The sequence below is a fragment of the Salvia hispanica genome, chromosome 2 (genome assembly GCF_023119035.1).
Source record: "Salvia hispanica cultivar TCC Black 2014 chromosome 2, UniMelb_Shisp_WGS_1.0, whole genome shotgun sequence".
In the NCBI taxonomy this organism is placed as follows: domain Eukaryota; kingdom Viridiplantae; phylum Streptophyta; class Magnoliopsida; order Lamiales; family Lamiaceae; genus Salvia; species Salvia hispanica.
The window spans coordinates 19,539,406-19,558,343 of NC_062966.1; the positions used below are offsets into that span (position 1 = coordinate 19,539,406).

Sequence of the window (18,938 nt, forward strand, 5' to 3'; positions counted from 1 at the left end):
TATGATAATTGGTTTTGGATTTCATCTGTTCTGCAAGTTGAGCAAGTGATAAGTATCCTTGTGACATACAAATGATTCTACTGAATTACAAAGCTCGCAGAAAGCAAACAAGTGATAGTGATACTACTTACTGACATGCCAAATCAAGCAATTTCCAATACATGTAAAAGAGATGTTATTCGTGATGAGATCCTGCACAACAAGGCATGGATATGATATATATCCGTCTTCTCCTACTAAAAACACATCCGATCCTTTGCCATCAAAACATCTATGCACCCTTCCCGGAGTCCTCGTCCTGTGGATCGTAGGGGAGCTCATGCCGCGGCTGGTTGTATTTCTCCCGCAGCTGTTTAATCGGGATAAAATCCCCACCACCATCCATTCCATAGAATAAGAAGGAAGCATAAGGGTGTTCAAACCTATCCTGGGCATGGGCAAACACCATCCTACTTGTTAAGGAAGCAGAACAACTTAAGATAACCTCTGTAGTTTGCTACAAATATGGACTTATAACTAACCATGTCTTGTTGATCCGGCACCATTAAGTTCTCCTCGGCAACTGCAAGAGAATCATGTTTGCAAATCAGTCTGGGAAAAGCAGAGGTGTAAGAAGGAACATGATGATGGAGTAACGTGAAGTCGAGCGCAATATTGGTCATCTATTGATGAAGAAGAGAAAGGGATCTATGTTAAGAATTGAAGTATTGATAGAACTAACAGGCTAACTCTCGGCTGCTGCTACTAATGCTTACCGTATGCCACTAAGAGGTTGGGGTCTTCTTGCATGTCAACCAACACCTACAGAGAACAAGAGATCAAGTGACATCAGTGAGATTCCCAAATGTTGTTATTTGAGTAAGGCTAAAGCCACAAATTTCATTTGGAAAATTTGAAAAGATTAATGAAATGAATGTCAAAGTTATGATCATATTAGTCCCACCATAGAGGCAAGATCAGTTCCTCTCATTTTTTGGTTTGGTTGGTTGGGGCCTGGGGGTGTTACCTGATAGAAGGGTTGATCGGGGCCACGAGTCAACTTGTCAATATTTGCACCCTCAATCCACGACTTCGATTCACAGCATACTGGATCCATGCCACAGATAACAGCCCGATATCCTATAATACAAACTAAACTTTTATAAGAGACTATAAGTACTTTACTACATTATGCAGACTCCGGATCCACGTGAGAAATAGTTGAAACAAAATTCATTTCTTACCTACCAACTTCACAGTATGTGTCAAGAAAGACTGATTTTCTATGAAACAACTACACGATCATAAATATGTTTGACTAGCCATCTTCATATCAGAATAACAACCCACATCTTGTGTTTTAGTCCCCACTTAAGTCTTGTTTGTGGGTGATTTCAAGACGAGTATATAACAAATTGGACTATATTTAGCACAACTACTTATGTTTAAAAGGACGATATAATAGTGCAATATGAGGTCATGGATTACCAAATATTTTATGCTTTACTTTTTGGCCCAAACGGAGAGCATATTTTGCACTTTCATATGCTTGGGCTTTTACAGATGCAGCCAAAGACTTCGCTTCGAGTTTGGAAATTTCATCTCGCAACTCAGCAGCCTGATGATAGTTCTCATTCTCAACTGCATTCTGCAAGTCTGCACTGCAAGCAGAATAGTAGTCCGTGTCAGCTGTAAGTCGATTCTCAGGATATGGAAAATGTCAGCTAATCCGTGTCATCTATAATATGGGAGAAAAAGCTCAGAGAATTGGAGCCTTACCGTAGTCTCAATATACTTATAGCCATATCTTGAGCTTCACTCTTGGATGCTGATCCTCTTCTGCTTTCTCGGAGTTTGATAACCTCTGTTTCAACCTTCAACAAACAAATTATTTAAGCATTGTTAGATCTTCATAACTACCTCAAGTGAAAAGCAGTGCAGTCTGATAGATTTTCACAACAAATTCCAAATGCAACAATACCGAGAGAATATAATGAGACTAAGATCCCAAACAGCTGATCCTTTTTTAAATGAAATAAGTACTTCACACAATGATCAGATCTTGAGAAAATAAACTACTAATCCAAACCTCAGTCAACTTGTTCCTCAGTTGCTGGGCTACTTCATACTGCTCCAAGTTCAAAGCATACTGCAAAACAATCGCAGATATAAGCCAACTAACTTATGCTCAAGAAATCCAGCACTCGCCAACAAGATTATAGCACCTCAAACCTGTACACGGGTGGCCAAATCGAGCTCAAAGAAAAACATCAAAATATCCTCATTGGCTCTCTCACTATGCTCACAGCTCGCATCCAATTCTGATCCCTTATCGTTTCCTCTAAATAGCCATCCAGCTTGAACCCTCAAACCACTACGTCTGGACAGCTTAAGTGGCCCAGCAAAGGAGGCCCCTCTTCCACCATACACACAATGACACAACCTCGGAGCCCCAACAACTGAATATGGCTCCCTAATATGGGTGGAACTTCTCCTTGACCAATCACTTGATCCACACAAAACACTGCATCTAGAGGTTACCAAAGTGTTTATCGAATTTTGCACCATTTTTAGACCACAATAAACCTCCCAAACTCTTTACCACTTTTGAATATGGACAAAACAAGACCTCGCTCCTCAATGTATCAATCCATCAGCTCTGATCTGAAAGCAACCTACCACCGTTCAGCAGTCACAAAATCAAGCAGAAGAGTTCACATAGAGCTGAACTCAGAAAATCAAGCAGAAGAGTTCACACAGAAGACAACAAGTACTGCAACCCTACGAGTTTCTTTATATATAATCACTCAGAAATTCTCTCCAACACAGAGAGGCCAACTAATATAATCTCAATTCAAGGCAACAACATTAGCTGCTGATGAATTTCAACCGCCATTAGTGGAATCTCAATCAAGAAAACTAAAGATTCAATTACTCCAAACACCCCACTCAATCACATCAAATTTATTATAAAAATAAGAACTGTTCGCCCAAAAATGATACTAATAAAACATAAATGGGCAGAAGAATAAAGGAAATTGCTTCCAGAAACCATGCAAAAGAAGGCGTCATTAACGAATCGCAACAACTCAATATTAAAGCAGATTTTTAATAAGAACAAGATTAATCGGCAATACTTTATGGTTCTACTTCCAATCGCTGAAAATGGCACCTCGAGTGTGTGAAGAATGTGTTTTTTCAGCTGTTGGTTGCCGTGCGATTCGTATCTCCGTCCACTCTTCTCCTGAGTCACACAGTTTACTGGGCCGGTCTCATTCATTAATGAGGAAAGAAAAAAAAAGGAAATATCCCAAATAAATAAATATTTAAGATATGATAATAATGAATCTTTGGTCATTAATTACTCGTATATTACTCACTCAAATATATGTACTCTTCTTATTCCGCCCATAATTTTATATAGTGGAGTAATATCTATCTATCTATACATACGTACATATATAAAATAAATTTTGGCCTTATATTAAATATTAAAGAATTTTGGACAAATTTTTGAATATTTATAAATTTTAAGTCTATATAATTAAATTTTTATTTTGATTTGTAACTTTCAATTATGTGCCTAATGCGTGTCATTTAAATTTGGAGACTCATGCCCAAATTAGTATTAAATGTGAAACGGTTAAGCCATTAAAAAAATTATTACTACTTTATACTTATTATTCAATTTAGAGATTTCGTGAGCAACCGTGTTCTGATTGGCCGTTGGCATATTCAAATTTAATTTTTTAAAAACAATTTCGAAATTAATTTAAAAAACCGTTTTTAAATAAAAAAAATATTTTCTCACTTCCCAAAAAATTATATCCGTTTTCTACCCATTTTTATTTTATTTTTCAATTTTTTTCCCCAAAATTCACATTTTCGTCTATAAATACCCCCACTTCAACAAAAAAAAAATCGCATTCTCATCTATTCTAGCATTTGCATTCTCTCATCTTTTTTCTCATATTCTCTCATCTAAATTCTCACCACACTACACAATGTCCGGCTCCGGCGATCACCCTCCGGCAATCGCGGTTGGAACCAAAATTGGTTCAATTCCGACTCATTTCCTAGTCCGGAAACGCAATTTTCGGCCCCTCCTCAAACCCGAGGTTCGCAAGTTGCGGGTGGCTACCGCCACTTACCCTGTGGACGACCAAAATACCCTCCGGGTTCGGATGGGCACCCGAACCCGGATCGGGAGGGAGCGCGGCTTTACTCCTACTCCCTACTTTATTCCTATTCCTACTCCTACTCCTACTCCTACTCCTCCTACTCGTGGTACCCGCACCCCGTACACTCCGGATGAGATGATGTAGTTTTTAATTTGTAGGATTTTAATTATGTATTTTTTTTATTTTCTAGGATTTCAATTATGTATTTTATTTTTTTTAGAATTTTAATTATGTAATTTTTATTTTTTAATGTATTTTTATAATGTAAAAATGTTTTTAGTAATTGAAGTATTTAAATTGAATAATAGAATGGTGGGACCCTTGAGCTTGTCCTTAGCTAAGAGACGGATGTTGGTGTTGTGCTCTTAGCTAAGGACAAGGAGTAAAAGTGGGTCCGGGCCCACATTTAAGAGCTCGGATGCGGATGCTCTTATCCGTGCTCTTAGCTGTTGAGTACGCTACGAGCACGGAAGTGTGGCCCGACCCACTTTTACTCCTTGTCCTTAGGCAAGAGCACAACACCCACATTCAGTTCGGATGTTGGCGCCCCTCCTACCAACAACTGATGTACTTGAACGGTTTCAACTCCAAGTTTTGGTCGGTTGAATGTCGAGCTCGCTCTTGCCGCTCCCCGCCACCCGCTCTTCCTATTGGTAATACCCCTGGAACTTACCGATTGCCTTGTTGGTTGTGAAGATGCAATTGCGCACCATACTATCATTGCGATAGATGGTTCCTCCTAGCCGGGTTTCATTGTAAAGACGAGTAATGCGCCACAAATACGTTTCTCCGGTTTGGTTCGTGCCAACATCCGGGTCTTCGGAGACTGCCAAGTAGGCTTTGAATATCTGGATCATCTCATCCAGAGTGTACGGGGTGCGGGTACCACGAGTAGGAGGAGTATGAGTAGGAGTAGAAGTAGGAGTACGAGCAGAGCTGCCGCTCCCTCCGATCTGGGTTCGGGTGGCACTCGAACCAAGGGGCATCTTGGTCGTCCACCGGATAAGGCTGGTAGCCACCCGGAACTTGAGAACCTTGGGTTTGAGGAGGGGCCAAAAATTGCATTTCCGGACTAGAGAATGGCTCGGAGCCGAACTATTCGTGATTCCAACCGTGGGAGCCAGAGGGGTGATCGCCGGAGCCGGACATTGTGTAGTGTGGTGGGAATTTAGATGAGAGAATATGAGAAAAAAGATGAGAATTGATGAGAAAATAGATGAGAGAATTTAGATGAGAGAATTTAGATGATAGAATAGATGAGAATTGTGTAGTGTTATGGGAATTTTTTTGTGTTGAAGTGGGGGTATTTATAGATGAAAATGTGAATTTTGGGGAAAAAAATTTGAAAAATAAATTAAAAATGTGTATTAAACGGTTATAATTTATTGGGAAGTGGGAAAATATTTTTTTTATTTAAAAACATTTTTTAATTAATTTCGATTTTTAATAAAAAAAATAAAAAAAAATCAATTTGTCAACGGCTATGTCGTTGGCCAATCAGGAGCTGCCACGTATGGCTGCTCAGCGGCACGGACGTGCTCTTATTTAAAAGCAGCGCCGTGCCGCTGGCACGGACAGACGTGCTGCATTGGCGGACGGCGGGTGTCCCCGCCGCTGGCACGGACAGACGGACTGCATTGGCGGACGACGGGTGTCCCCGCCGCTGGCACGGACGGACGAGGGGCGCTGCGGGTACTCTAAGGTACTCTCAAATTGAGAGCATGCACATTCTATGTCAATCGTAGAGAATTCTTTTGAAATTGGTTATGTATAATGATGATATGTAGAAGTCGGATGAGAAGATGAGTAGTGTTGGTGGCGTCGTGGGCGAATTTTTCTGGCAGTTATGATGAATCCAATTCTTCTTTAAGGTTTATTTGGGTTGAGAATGGAAGGTTGATTATTTGGTTTATTTGTGTTGTACAGTATAATTATATTGATTTAATCATTGTATGTTTTAGTAAGTTTATAATTTGTGGTATAAATTATACTCCCTCCGTCCCAAGATAAGTGACCTACTTTTTTTGGGCATGGGATTTAAGGAATGGTATTTAAATAAGTTAAAGTGGAGAGAGTAAAGTATGAGAGAGGGAAAAGTAGAGGAGAGAAGAGAGAATAAAGTAGGTGGAGAATAAAGTAAGAGAGATGACTTTTTGTTAAAAATGAAAATAGGTCACTTATAGTGGGACACCCCAAAAAGGAATACAAGTCACTTATTTTAGGACGGGGGGAGTATATGTTGTAGAAAATGGGGACCCCCCATTTTCTATAAGTTTGTTATTTTGTGGTGGACTTTTTGTATAAATGTATTGATCATGGTCTAATCGTTCATTTTATTCTATACTAATTATGTATATTTTTTTATTGTAGTAAGTTAGAGTTTATTTTTTACTCCTGATCTAAGTCACAATTAGATATGAAATATTTGTTCAATAGTTCACAGTATATGAACTAGTTAATTTTTTCACACAAAATTTTAATTTATAGTATAACAAAATTTATTACTCAGTAATTATAAACAATATTACGTTGCTTTTCTTGATTTGATGACTTATAATTTTTTTTACCTATATAACCTACATTGCATAATTTAAGAAGAAAAGAATATTTGTTGACAATATTTATGTTATTAAGTGTAACATAAAATAAAATAAGAACACTTATTATAAAAATTGTATTTGAATAAATATATAGTGGCATGATAATTATGGTGATAAAGGTTAATAATTTTAGAAAATTTGTTCTATTTATAAACACACTATGCTTATAAACATTTAATTATAATAGATTTACTATAAACAACATTTAATAGAATATTTTGAATTTAAATGAATTAATATTTATCTTCAAATATTTATATTGTGTATTTGTTATTTATGATTACATACAATTTTTACATATACTACTCCCTCCGTTCCATAGTAATAGAGTCATTTTGGGAGCATATATTGCTACAAGGAGCTGGGTTCGAATCCCACTACTGGCGTGTGGGAGCTTCCATCTCTCAGGCACAAGTGCGAGGCCTTGGGAGATGGGCTCCTGTCAGGACGGTGGGTTGAAGGCCTCCTCTCTAACGGGCCGCTGTGTACCCTGATTGAACCCCCCCTCACAAACTGTCGGACCGGGCTGTGGGGGCAGCCAGGGTGACCGCATCACCTTTTGCTACAAGAGTCATTTTGTCATTTTGGTACGTTCCATAGTAATAGAGTCATTTCCATTTTTAGTAAAAGTCAATACATTTTTCTACACCTACTTTACTCTCTCTTACTTTATTCTCTCTCCATCTCTCTACCTTTTTCATTTTCCACTTTACTCTCCCTTTATTTAACTTACCTAACACAATTTTTCTTAATCTCCGTGCCGAAAAGAAACGCCTCCATTACTATGGAACGGAGGGAGTAATATTTATCTGCCAATTCTTGAGTGTTTGATTCTTCTTATTTTATGTAATATTACTATAATTTCTACTGATTTTATTGTATTTTTGGAGCTTTTATGAGAGGTTTAATTTATTTTGTAATGCATAGAGAAACATTATTATAATATATCAACAAACGTTACTGTGTTTCAGTATGTGTAAATTAGTATTTTGACTATTCCTATATGTTGTTTCATTACAACAAATTTCTACAGATTTCATTATGTTTTTTTAACTTTTACTATATTTTGTTTATTTTGTAATATATAGAGAAATATTATGATAATATACAAATATATATTTTATTAAATAAATTTTAAAATTTATACTTTTGATGCATAACAATTTAATATTATATCATTTACACAAACAAGTTGTAGTGCATAACACGTTTTGCTGTTTAACGACACAATACCTTCTTTTTTTATATTTATTTATTCATAAATTAGTCGAAAGAAATCTTTTTTGTTAGAAATGATTTTTGTAACTAAAATTTTTCTTTACTTTTAAATTAATCTTTATGTGTAATTTACTATTATATATATTTTTTTTTTAATTTTATTTTCAAATTATTACATACAATAAAAGGAATATTAGAAAAATGTGTTTGTTTAATTTTTTTAAATTTGTATGAATATAAGTAATAAATTAAAGATCCGTGCATAGCACGGGTGTTACACTAGTATATATAAAAGGTGAGTTTTGGCTTTATATTGAAATATTTGTAAGTTATGAGTATACATTTTAATATTTATAAAATATGTTATAATTAATATAGAAACATATATAAAAGGTGAGTTTTGGCCTTATATTGAAATATATGTAAGTTATGTGTATCAATTTTAATAATTATAACTTATTATAGAAAATGAAAGGTTGTTATACTACTCATAATGATATTTATGTACATTTAATATAATGCTTGATTGATGACACTACATATTCATTAATAATATTTAATCGTTATGAACGTTTTTACATAATTGTAAATATTTCAATTTTCAAGCATAAAATTTATATTATCATTGTAAATTATTTTTTTCCGATATAATAAATCATAGAAACTAACTATTTATAATATTTTGAAGTTAATGCATTGCATATTCATCTAGAATTTCGTCGCTTTCACAGATTTCATGTAAAGAGAACATTCAAAGTCAACGAAATGGCAAACGAAAACAAAGAAGACGTAGAGTATAAAATATCACATTGTTTTCGCTTACATGTATAATTATCAATTTGGAGAGTGGGGAGGAAAATAAGGTTGAGGATTATGTTATATTTAAGTGATATTAGTCCATATTTAAGCTTTTTTCTTAATGTTAGTTTGTTTTATTTTTTGTTAGTTTTGTTTTAATTTTTCTTTTTGTCTTAGCTATAATAATTTTTAACAAATAGAATATAGTATCATAGAAACTGACCATCTATAATATTTTGTATTTAATGCATTGCATATTCATCTCAAACTTCGTCACTTCCACATATTTTATGCAAAAAGAGCACCTAAATCAATGAAATGGTAAAAAGTTGTAATATAGGGTATGCAGTTGATTTTTGTTTTAACTTATTACATGTAGATGGTGAAAAACTGGCTTATGGAATAGATTGCGCCGATGCAGGACGGGAAAAGTGCAGGAGATGATAACTGATGATGAAGAAGGGCACTTGAGCTAGATGGAGGCGGATAAAAGATGTTGGGAAAATGATAAGGTAGAGGGGTATTGGAGTACAGAGAGAAGTCGGAGGGTAATGTTCTAATATGAATGAGTTACTATACTTAATAAATAGTTTGTTAGCAATACATATTTTAATTAGTTGACCCAATTATATAGGTGAAGAGTTTACATGATTATTTTTTTATGAGACATATATGATATAATAAATTCTTATAGATTTATGTGATAACTTGGATTAATGTGATGAATTTATTGTTTAATTTAATAAATTAGATCTTTGAAATTGATAAAAATACGAAGGTAGATTATATTTATTATATTTTCTATGACAATGGCTTCCATTTTTTGAACATTATAAATTGTATATTAATAATTTCATATTGATGGTGTTAGACTTAATTTTACTATGTATTGTTTAAATAAGATTGTTCTTTTTTATATCCAAAAATATTTTTTAATCAATATATGAGCTTTTGTTGTTTTAATATAATTTTAAATATTATACTAATTGCAGGTTTTAACATTTTACTTATATTACTCTAGACTGAGATTATAGTTATTAGTTGTGATTCATTTTACTATATTATAATTTTATATTTATACTTAATTATTGCTATATTCATACATCTATTTAAGAAAAAAAAATTGATAGGAGTATTAAATATACAAACTGTAACTTGCGGAAGTATAATTATATATGAAATTGAGAAAACCATCTTAAACCTACTTAATCCACAACTTTTATTTATTTTCTGGAAAAAAATGATCATTAAAGATCTCGTGATGATATGAATTCCTAACCTATTGAATTGATAAAATATGTTTTATCAACTGAGTAGTGTTTCATCGTCTTCTTATTTTAGTATTTTTATTGTTCAGAATGTGTTCAAACTGTAACTTGCGGAAGTATAATTATATATGAAATTGAGAAAACCATCTTAAACCTACTTAATCCACAACTTTTATTTATTTTCTGGAAAAAAATGATCATTAAAGATCTCGTGATGATATGAATTCCTAACCTATTGAATTGATAAAATATGTTTTATCAACTGAGTAGTGTTTCATCGTCTTCTTATTTTAGTATTTTTATTGTTCAGAATGTGTTCAAATAAATAATAAGCCTGATTTTTGAAATTAAAATTTGAAGATAATTTATAATAGAAATATTTAGGAATAAATAGAATATATAAGAAAAAAGTAGAGAATTCTAGAAGAGAAAAAAATAGGATGAAAACTTTAGAACAAATAAGTACTTTTTTAAATGAAATAAATACTTTACACAATGATCAGATCTTGTTCCTCAGTTGCTGGGCTACTCCATACTGCTCCAAGTCCAAAGCATACTGCGAAACAATCGCAGATATAAGCCAACTAACTTATGTTCAAGAAATCCAATACTCGCCAACAAGATTATAACACCTCAAACCTGTATACAAGTGGCCAAATCGAGCTCAAAGAAAAACATCAGAATATCCTCATTGGCTCTCTCACTATGCTCACTGCTCGCATCCAATTCTGATCTCTTATCATTCCCTCTAAATAGCCATCCAGCTTGAACCCTCAAACCACTGCGCCTGGACGGCTTAAGTGGCCCAGCAAAGGAGGCCCCTCTAACACAATACGCACAATGACACACCCTCAGAGCCCCAACAATTGAACATAGCTCCCTAACTTGGGTGTAACTTCTCCTTGACCAATCACTTGATCCACACAAAACACTGCATTTAGATGTCACCAAAGTGTTTATCGAATATTGCACCATTTTTAGACCAGAATAAAGGTATCACTATATCTAAAAAGAAATTGACAATTCTTTACCAAAAAAAAAGAAATTGACAATTAGTGTATTAGAGCGCTTAGAAAGCTATAAACGATGATGCTATTTTTAAAAGTGATTAATCCTGCGTACTTTCCATATTCAAGTTCAAAGAAGGAGAAAGAAATTGATTTCCAAATAGTTAAATAATTGGATCTGAAAATAAGTAGTTGGATATGTGGGTGTGAATTGGCATAAATTATATTCTCCCCGTTCCGTTTTAGCAGTCTCATTGACTTTTCTGCCATCTTTTTGTAAAAATGATAAAAAATAGTTAAAGATGAGAAATGGTAAATTAAGAGAGAGAATAATATAGAGAAGAGTCTTATCTGCATTATTGTCTCTCTTACTTTACCATTTTTCCACTTTAATTATTTTTTATTATTTTTACAAAAAGAGGGCAGAAAAATCAATGGGACTGCTAAAGCGGGACGGAGGGAGTAATAATTAAAAAAAGTAGTTGGATCTCAAGTCACAATGAAATATGAGCTAAATTAAAATAGTACTACTAATTACAAATGAATACTCCTATTTATCTTTAAATATCCAAATACAAAAGAAAGGAAGATTTAATGAGATATTCTATCTGCACTAGCTTACAGAACCCCAAAAAAAAAAAACTAGAGAGAAGGTTGTGAACTGCTGCATATGAGGAACCTGAAGCAGAAGGAAATGTGCCTTCTTAGATGATCTATTGCCGCTGATAAACATATTTTGTTCTTGGATCAACAATAACGCCCTTCTCTCCATTTACTTCAAGATCATGCCTGCATCACATAATATCCGGTTAAACGATCAACCTCATTGAACTGACGCCGTTGCAGCGCCTCACAAACACATCTTGAGAAACAGAGGCAGGGGAACTCACTGAAACACAAAATCTGGAATGCTCAGTTGTTCGCGAGGAATGTATCTAAATAGCTGCAGAAGGCGATCGAGATAGTTCACCTTCTTCCACACCTACAAATCAGAGTAACCGATTAAGCTTTAGAGGGTGGTGAAGGGTATCATGGATGTAGCATTACTCCATACCACCTTATCTATTAAAAGCTGCATTGCAAAAATAGCGGTTTTTAGTCCAAAGGTTGGATGGAGGACGTATATTGCCTGTGTTATAGTAGCAGAGAGTCAGTTGCTAACAGTTTGTGCAACTACGACAGAATATTAAGAGGAGGATCGCTTATACGTGAAGATTATGTTGGTGCTTCCGCCCGAGTATTTGCTCTAATCTTTTCATCCATCCTAGGTCTGGTTGCCTGTTCACTCAAATTTATATGAAAAGTATTTTATACGGTGAAGAGAGCAGCGTAGAATATCTTCATGAAAATCAGATTGCTTCTAATAACTACACAACGAGGTCTCTGCTTCAAAATAAAAGAGGCAACTCACATCTGTAATGATGCGGCTGAGTGGAAATAAACAATAGTATAAGGCTTCTGTATCACAGGCTCAAATTCCTAAACAGAAAACAAGGCAGAAAAAATATTTAGTTTGAAAAACAATAGAGCATGCTACGAGACATTACATAACATAAGCAGTGGAGTCACTAAGTCGCAAAGTATATTAACAAATGTTCACCTTTATTACGTACAAGACGAACCGTTCTAGATCAAGACACCTTAACAGAAAATGTGCTCCGACAACCACCATCACTGGGCGACCTTCATGGTCAACTCCACCTCGGTAGCTGAATGGATGCATGATATATAATTATTAACCTTTTACTGGAGCTATAAAGAAACTCACAGTGCAAGCAAAACTATCTACATTGACGCAGTAAGGAAATTATAAATAAACTCAGCAAGTAACAAAGCACAAAAAACTAAGCACCAGAAACTGAAGCTCGTCTTACACTATTCTCATTTCTGAAATCTCGGTAAGATTGAGTGAATTTGCTTTAGCAAGATATCTGGAATGAAGGGAATATTCTTCAGCAGCAGACAAAGGAGGACCCTTGAGATCACCATACCCAAGCATTTTAGCAAAATCCCAACCATTTCGTGCATCAGCAGCTTTCTCCCACTGCTCCATGCGTCTTTGGTCTGGATCTTTGATCAAGGACATGAAAGCAGGATCCAGATATGAAGACAAGTATGCTGAGTTCCTGCTTTAAGAGGAAATCATAGGATTGGTTTGTAATTTATAAATCCATAGCATTAGAGGAATAAAAGGGGTGGGAAAGAAGTATGCATCACTAACTTTCGTGCTGGCAAAACATCACTGACTGGCATCTCATTAGAGATTTGAGGAATTCTTGGAACTGCCTTCTTCTTCACATTAGGCAAAGGCTGAATTCTTATTCTGCGTTCATCAATAACTGTCTCACCATTTTCATCGCCAACATCTGAAGGAAGTTTTGTAGTAGCTAATACCTCCTCTTTCTTCTCCCTTGGAAAGTAAAGTGGGAGCAATCTAGGATAAGAGCAACATCAGAATGTAAAAATTCAAGAGTCTACTGTTACAGCAATGTCACTTAAATGAGTGCATATAGATAACTTATCCATTAACATGATCCAAACATTTGACAGTTTCAACAAACAAACCTTTTATAAATCTCTGCGTCAGATGATGCTGTGGTACAAAATATGACTGCATGTACGTAATCCTTCTGTTTCTCGAGAAATCGCCTGACAGTTCCTAATAAAAAATGCAAAAAACGATTGCACTTAGAGAAAGTTCTCAGTCATGATCATTAAAGTAAAAACAAGGCAGTCAGACATTAAGAATAATGATGGAATAGAATACGCTTCATGAAAGGAAATATCTAACTTATTGCAACATGGGCTGCAGGTTCTCGTGGATACATTTTGGCTTCTGTATATATACAGCTCATAGCAATGCTGCACAGACATCATAAAAAAGCTTTAATCCACAAACACATGAACCATGACAATCAAGAGAATGGATAAGTGTTTGGTGAGAACAACCTCTGCAATCCATTTTCAATGAGAAGTTCCAGGCAAGACCTATAGCAATGACTTAAAGCATTCTCTGCAGCAGTATGATATTTTACAGCATACTTAGGACCAACTGTATGTATGACCCGCCTGCAAATTATAATAAACTATTATTCTTGAGTAAGAAGTAAGCATTTATGTACATGGTAATAATTGAAAAACAATAGCTGGGTTTACATTAGCTATTAGAAATCTGAAAATCATTTGAACAGAACATCTTGTAGTTCTAATATCTAACTTAAGCCATCTGTCTAATTCCTGTTCAGAAATTTCACTTTCTCGGTCTCACCAATCTCCACGTACAGTGAATATCTACACACTGATATTCAATGTATATATGGAAAAGCAATGACAGAGAATAAATATGGGAAAGCCTACAGGTTCTGCAATTGAAATTAATGATTAAACCAATAAGTTTAAGTTATCTAATAAAAGAAAATGAGATAATTACCTAGCAGGAAGGTCATATCCTTTGCTAATTTTTGCCATCCCTGTTCGGCAACCACCCTGTATTATCAGCAGAGGTCACACAATGAATGAAAGTCTTTCCTGTTGCATAGATACTACAAACTTTAGCGTTGAAACTGATATTTTGGATATGCAATGTAGCATACCAGTGTTGCACATTCTTCTGCAAGGACAGGTCCAGCTGCAGCATGCAAACCAGGACTGCTCTGCGATTCATCTAAGCTCTGTCGGACAACAAGAAACATGCAATATTAGTGCGTGCATTGATCTCAAAAGCAAATATCCACAACATGTAGTGCCTTAGATAATTAGAACGCACTGCATTGGTACGAGCCACCTATTACCTCATTCGTTGAATTGACTACAGCATCCACCTCAAGAACACAAGGGTTCCCCCTCCAAAGATAAACCTTGGAGTTAACCTCATGATTCACCGGGAACCTGGATTGCATGCCATTTAAACAATCCCCACCCTCATCTATAGATGTCAACGGGTCTGCAAAGGATGAGTTTGAAAATGCAGGATCTTCATTCTCATTCGAGTCTTTACACTCGACACTACTCCAGCATGGAACTTGATCTAGTGTCACCACAGAATCTCCACTTTCATTTGCCAACCCACCTCGATTGGTGTTGGCATCAACAGCATCATCCATACTTACCACCCAATTATCAAATTATCCCCTCTTTTGCTAGCCACCAGCAAACATCATATATCCAACCTATCTGCTTGAATATGTAAAAAATATCAATTAACAATGGCAACAAGATGTGTGTCGAAAAAATTGAAATCCTGGCCAAAAAAACACAAACAGATATTCGAAAGAAAAATGTAAGCCCCTATTAACATCAAAATAACCCACACAAGAATGCATTACTTCTCCAATAATGAACAAATCACATGCTTTTGGCAGCTTATGGACCATGTCACCCAGACAGAGCACACATTAATTCATCAAAATTCGGAACTCCCAAATTTGCATATAAAATTATATAGCGATAAATAGAAACAAATATAACGAGGCTTATCATATCAAAACCAGTTTTTAATGGAGGCAATTTCTCCGATCTATGCATGCAGACGCCTCGAATTTGTGGATTGCCAAAGACTGAAATACCTGGGAATCGGAGCAGCTATTAAATTTTAGAGAGGGAAAGAAAAAAATTCCAGTGGGAGGAGAAAACGATGAAATGAAAGTTGGCGCATAATCGATTTCTGTGAGGTGGTGGGGATCCCAATTTTTTTTTAAAATAATACAATTATCTTTTGCTCGTCTCAGTATTTTTTTATTTATTTTTATTTTAACATTTTCAATAATTCAAAATTTAATAAATTTATTTATTTCCTATAATTTTAAATACAAATAAATGAAATAAAATTATAAATCAAGTATTATGTTCATATTTACAAAATTAATAGTAACACTAAGAGTTGTCATGATTGGATTTGTAGTAATAGTATTATGTTTCCACTTAATTTATTAGTATAATAAAAAAACGGTTTAAATACGGATTAAGTAAAAGTAACTTTCACAAATAACGCACATATAATACTATGTGTAAGGTGATAATTTTGGAAGAAAAAACTTTGAAGTAATAATGTGTCATATTTAAAATAGTAATTTTTTTTATTACAGTATAAATTACTACGTATTATTAGTTGGAATATTTATGACTTGAGAAAAAAACTTTGTCAAATACAAAATGAAATTTTCATCAACTCCTTCAGTTGAGCAGTTGAGCCTTCTCTTATCGCTTCTCCTCACCATATTGACCATAAACCAATATGGTTCTCTTTTTGCTCAATGCGTCCCTCACTACCCCATCTCCGACAACCTTAATCTCTACGAACAGATTCGGAATCCCTTCTCGTTCTTGTCAAGGAAGGAAATTTTCGATGGTTTCGTGCCGCAGGGAACCGGAGCATTCGATATACAGAAATATTGGCCCCGCCATTGAACCGATTGTGCTTCAGAAATCTGCGTTTATTGTAGCTGCCTCTCTTGCTGTTGTTCTCTGGTCTAATCCAGGTGAATTTTCTTCTTTTCTGGGCTTGTTTACATATTTTTTCTCACACTTGAGCTGAAATATACGATTCTTGTTGTTTGAATTTTATTTTAATTGCTGGGAATTGCAATTAAGAGAGTTGTGTTCTGTAGCTTATTTACTTTTGTTATTACTTGTTTCTTGAGAATTGGGATATGATTAGTTTGGCCAAAATCTAGATTATAGTTAGGGTGCAAAATTGTGGGAGAGAAAGCTATTAGTAGTACTCCGTAATCATTTAATTCAACATCATTTGGAAGGTTGGAACTTGGATTGAATGTTGTTTATAGCCAAGTTTCAATCAAACTCTGATGTTTTTGGTAATGATTTTTCCAACTCTGTATGCAAGCTGCAACTACTCTAAGGCTAAGAGATATTTTTCCAATAAAAGATTGATGAATTGGAAACTTAAAGCTTTTCATGAGTTAAATATGTGAAGTAAGTAATAAGGAATTAATTAATGTTATGTTACATGATAGATTGTTCTAGTTCGTTGATTGAACTCGATTTTAGCATATTCTGGTTGAAGAATCAGAGGTGGTTTCTGAATCCCTTTATCACTTTCTACTGATGTAGTAATTGCTATTTTATGTGGTGAAATGCAAGTTTAGGCCAGCTATGATCAAGACGCGTTTCTTTCCCTTCACTTGTGTTGGTTGTAATAAATAATATGGAAATCGGAGGCATCAGTAATTAAAAGTATCTAGCTTGCAGCTCATGCTGGATTCCTCTCGGGCTCCACCGGTATAGAATCAGTCCCTGGTCCACAGTTGCCTAAGATGGATTTCCTCACTCGTTTCAACGGTATGTTCTCTACAAATCACTTCCATACGAAACAGATCAATCTACTCGAATGTTTTGCTGCTCAAGTGATGCTTGAAATTGGCTGATTCAGAGGAAAATCAGAAAAAGTATGCAGAGAATGATGCAAGATTCAAAGAGTCTCCGATCCTCAAGAAGCTGCTAGAGCAGTCAAAGTTAAACAAGGAGAAGTGAGTTCTCTCAATGATTGATGCAGAGAGCTATAGTTAAGGCTGTAAGTACATAAGTTTGTGGTACTGATTTGCAGAAACAAACAAGCAACTCTTGACAAATATTGCATTCGAGGAGCTGAGTGGGGCGTTGGAGACTGCTCGGCTGATGGCATGTCACCGGAGGACAAGGAGAAATTTATTGCAATGCTGAAGCAGAAGGCTGGGATTGAATGAATGCATTAGGTATATCATTTAATGATTTCGTTGTTTCGAGTACTTGGTTTATGCTATGAATAACTGCCATCCAAATTTGATCTTGATTGAACCACAGATGCAGAGGTCTCACTCCCAACAGCCACTAGACAAAGTTGGATAGATCCGAGCTTCGGATCTTTGGAGAAAACGGGTATGTTTCTCGACCAAGTTTACGAGTAGCAAAGTTGATCTTTGGAGAGAGGAAGCGTGTAGATTGTTTGGGAGAAGACATGCTCTTGGAACACAGCAGCATTTCGCTAGAGGGGTGATTCAGATACATTTTGCTATGCTCTGTATTGTATTCTAATAGATTTATGTAGGCTACTTCCTCCTGAAATGAATATTTTGGTGAAATAAATTCCAGTTTTAAGACAAAAATTAGTTGGAATTCAACCTACTTTAAATGATATTTTTTTAGAAGTTTACACATTTTTTTTCTATACAAAAACAGAGCCAATTAGAATTTAGAATGTCATATGTTTGAGGCCTTTGGGCTTATTGGGCTTGATTCTTTATTTTAAGTCCTTTCTTTTTGATCCGATTTTCAGTGAAGAATGTTTTTAGAGATATTTTATTCGGTTATTGGAGTATTGTTTATTGGAATGGTATATCACCTCGCATATTCTATTCCACGACTTGTGTACAAAAATTATTATGTTGCCGACAGTAATAAACTGCAATTTAATTTAGTTTATGTGGGACCCTTTACCCGTTACAGACTTCATTATTAATCAGCAAACATCACTATCCTTTAATAAAAATCTCCACCGACAGTGGGCCCCACTAGATCTCAAACACGGCCTTGCAATTTGCCACGACCTCAAAACAAATATTTTATCCAAAAGTATTAGATTCCAAATCCCACTTTCTTTTGCTATATTTACTTAATCATAATTCAAATTAAAAACTATTTCTAGGGTCCACCTAGTTTGCAGGAAAAATATGTGTGAATTATATAAATGTGACCATGAGAAAATTGAATTATACGTTCATTTTGGTTGTCCATAAAAATATCTTCTATTTTTTATAACTTTTTTTTTTCTCTATTAATAGTCCTATAATTTTTTTTTATCTCTCTTGTTTGATTAATTATGTATTAATTCTCGTGTCGTTCCAAATGTCCATATATTTAAAAGTCGGATGGAGTATATAATGAGTGAGCTTT

General features: G+C 35.0%; 4 protein-coding genes across 14 annotated transcripts; 1 reads left to right on the forward strand and 3 right to left on the reverse strand.

Annotated features, from left to right (window-relative positions):
* Positions 1–3,281, reverse strand: LOC125203085 (clp protease adapter protein ClpF, chloroplastic-like). Of its 7 annotated transcripts, none has more exons than XM_048101364.1 (9): positions 3,152–3,281; positions 2,212–2,643; positions 2,069–2,128; positions 1,759–1,853; positions 1,468–1,640; positions 1,007–1,131; positions 756–801; positions 522–562; positions 1–427 (listed from the first exon to the last, which is right to left on the reverse strand). In XM_048101364.1, the coding sequence occupies exons 2-9, from the start codon at positions 2,545–2,547 to the stop codon at positions 272–274; spliced, it is 1,032 nt and encodes a 343-aa protein (XP_047957321.1). In that variant the 5' UTR covers positions 2,548–2,643; positions 3,152–3,281; the 3' UTR covers positions 1–271. The 7 variants fall into 7 exon arrangements, with proteins under 7 accessions (XP_047957321.1, XP_047957319.1, XP_047957323.1 ...); XM_048101362.1 differs by having other exon boundaries at positions 3,117–3,270; XM_048101366.1 differs by having other exon boundaries at positions 1,007–1,119; positions 3,117–3,251.
* Positions 3,282–10,534: 7,253 nt separating this feature from the next.
* LOC125206422 (clp protease adapter protein ClpF, chloroplastic-like) lies at positions 10,535–11,019 on the reverse strand. The gene is made up of 2 exons (XM_048105677.1): positions 10,684–11,019; positions 10,535–10,600 (listed from the first exon to the last, which is right to left on the reverse strand). Exons 1-2 carry the CDS (start codon positions 11,017–11,019, stop codon positions 10,544–10,546), a joined length of 393 nt encoding a protein of 130 aa, XP_047961634.1. The 3' UTR covers positions 10,535–10,543.
* Positions 11,020–11,540: 521 nt separating this feature from the next.
* LOC125203883 (protein GDAP2 homolog) lies at positions 11,541–15,717 on the reverse strand. 5 transcript variants are annotated; one of them, XM_048102389.1, is made up of 15 exons: positions 15,617–15,717; positions 14,843–15,224; positions 14,645–14,722; positions 14,482–14,537; positions 14,001–14,120; positions 13,843–13,913; positions 13,617–13,710; positions 13,273–13,485; positions 12,926–13,180; positions 12,652–12,760; positions 12,463–12,530; positions 12,260–12,329; positions 12,109–12,180; positions 11,942–12,033; positions 11,541–11,840 (listed from the first exon to the last, which is right to left on the reverse strand). In XM_048102389.1, exons 2-15 carry the CDS (start codon positions 15,152–15,154, stop codon positions 11,765–11,767), a joined length of 1,686 nt encoding a protein of 561 aa, XP_047958346.1. In that variant the 5' UTR covers positions 15,155–15,224; positions 15,617–15,717; the 3' UTR covers positions 11,541–11,764. The 5 variants fall into 5 exon arrangements, 4 of the variants coding, with proteins under 4 accessions (XP_047958346.1, XP_047958345.1, XP_047958348.1 ...); XM_048102388.1 differs by having other exon boundaries at positions 14,843–15,227; positions 15,617–15,670; XM_048102391.1 differs by having other exon boundaries at positions 12,926–13,177; positions 14,843–15,227; positions 15,617–15,668.
* Positions 15,718–16,211: 494 nt separating this feature from the next.
* LOC125204503 lies at positions 16,212–18,166 on the forward strand. The gene is made up of 5 exons (XM_048103179.1): positions 16,212–16,528; positions 17,259–17,348; positions 17,440–17,536; positions 17,614–17,761; positions 17,850–18,166. The coding sequence occupies exons 1-4, from the start codon at positions 16,285–16,287 to the stop codon at positions 17,750–17,752; spliced, it is 570 nt and encodes a 189-aa protein (XP_047959136.1). The 5' UTR covers positions 16,212–16,284; the 3' UTR covers positions 17,753–17,761; positions 17,850–18,166.
* Positions 18,167–18,938: the final 772 nt, after the last annotated feature.

What these genes read in the sequence shown, in the direction of transcription:
- LOC125203085 (XM_048101364.1), bottom strand. Translation starts at nt 2,547, where the DNA reads ATGGTGCAAAATTCGATAAACACTTTGGTAACCTCTAGATGCAGTGTT. An exon ending in TGAGGAACAAGTTGACTGAG is followed by an intron (nt 1,854 to 2,068) that starts GTTTGGATTAGT and finishes TGTTTGTTGAAG; the next exon opens with GTTGAAACAGAGGTTATCAA. An exon ending in TGCCGGATCAACAAGACATG is followed by an intron (nt 428 to 521) that starts GTTAGTTATAAG and finishes GCCCATGCCCAG; the next exon opens with GATAGGTTTGAACACCCTTA.
- LOC125206422 (XM_048105677.1), bottom strand. Translation starts at nt 11,019, where the DNA reads ATGGTGCAATATTCGATAAACACTTTGGTGACATCTAAATGCAGTGTT. An exon ending in ATTTGGCCACTTGTATACAG is followed by an intron (nt 10,601 to 10,683) that starts GTTTGAGGTGTT and finishes ATTGTTTCGCAG; the next exon opens with TATGCTTTGGACTTGGAGCA.
- LOC125203883 (XM_048102389.1), bottom strand. Translation starts at nt 15,154, where the DNA reads ATGGATGATGCTGTTGATGCCAACACCAATCGAGGTGGGTTGGCAAAT. An exon ending in TCGTCTTGTACGTAATAAAG is followed by an intron (nt 12,531 to 12,651) that starts GTGAACATTTGT and finishes TTTTCTGTTTAG; the next exon opens with GAATTTGAGCCTGTGATACA. An exon ending in ATTCCAGATTTTGTGTTTCA is followed by an intron (nt 11,841 to 11,941) that starts GTGAGTTCCCCT and finishes TATGTGATGCAG; the next exon opens with GCATGATCTTGAAGTAAATG.
- LOC125204503 (XM_048103179.1), top strand. Translation starts at nt 16,285, where the DNA reads ATGGTTCTCTTTTTGCTCAATGCGTCCCTCACTACCCCATCTCCGACA. An exon ending in TGTTCTCTGGTCTAATCCAG is followed by an intron (nt 16,529 to 17,258) that starts GTGAATTTTCTT and finishes TCTAGCTTGCAG; the next exon opens with CTCATGCTGGATTCCTCTCG. An exon ending in TCAAAGTTAAACAAGGAGAA is followed by an intron (nt 17,537 to 17,613) that starts GTGAGTTCTCTC and finishes ACTGATTTGCAG; the next exon opens with AAACAAACAAGCAACTCTTG.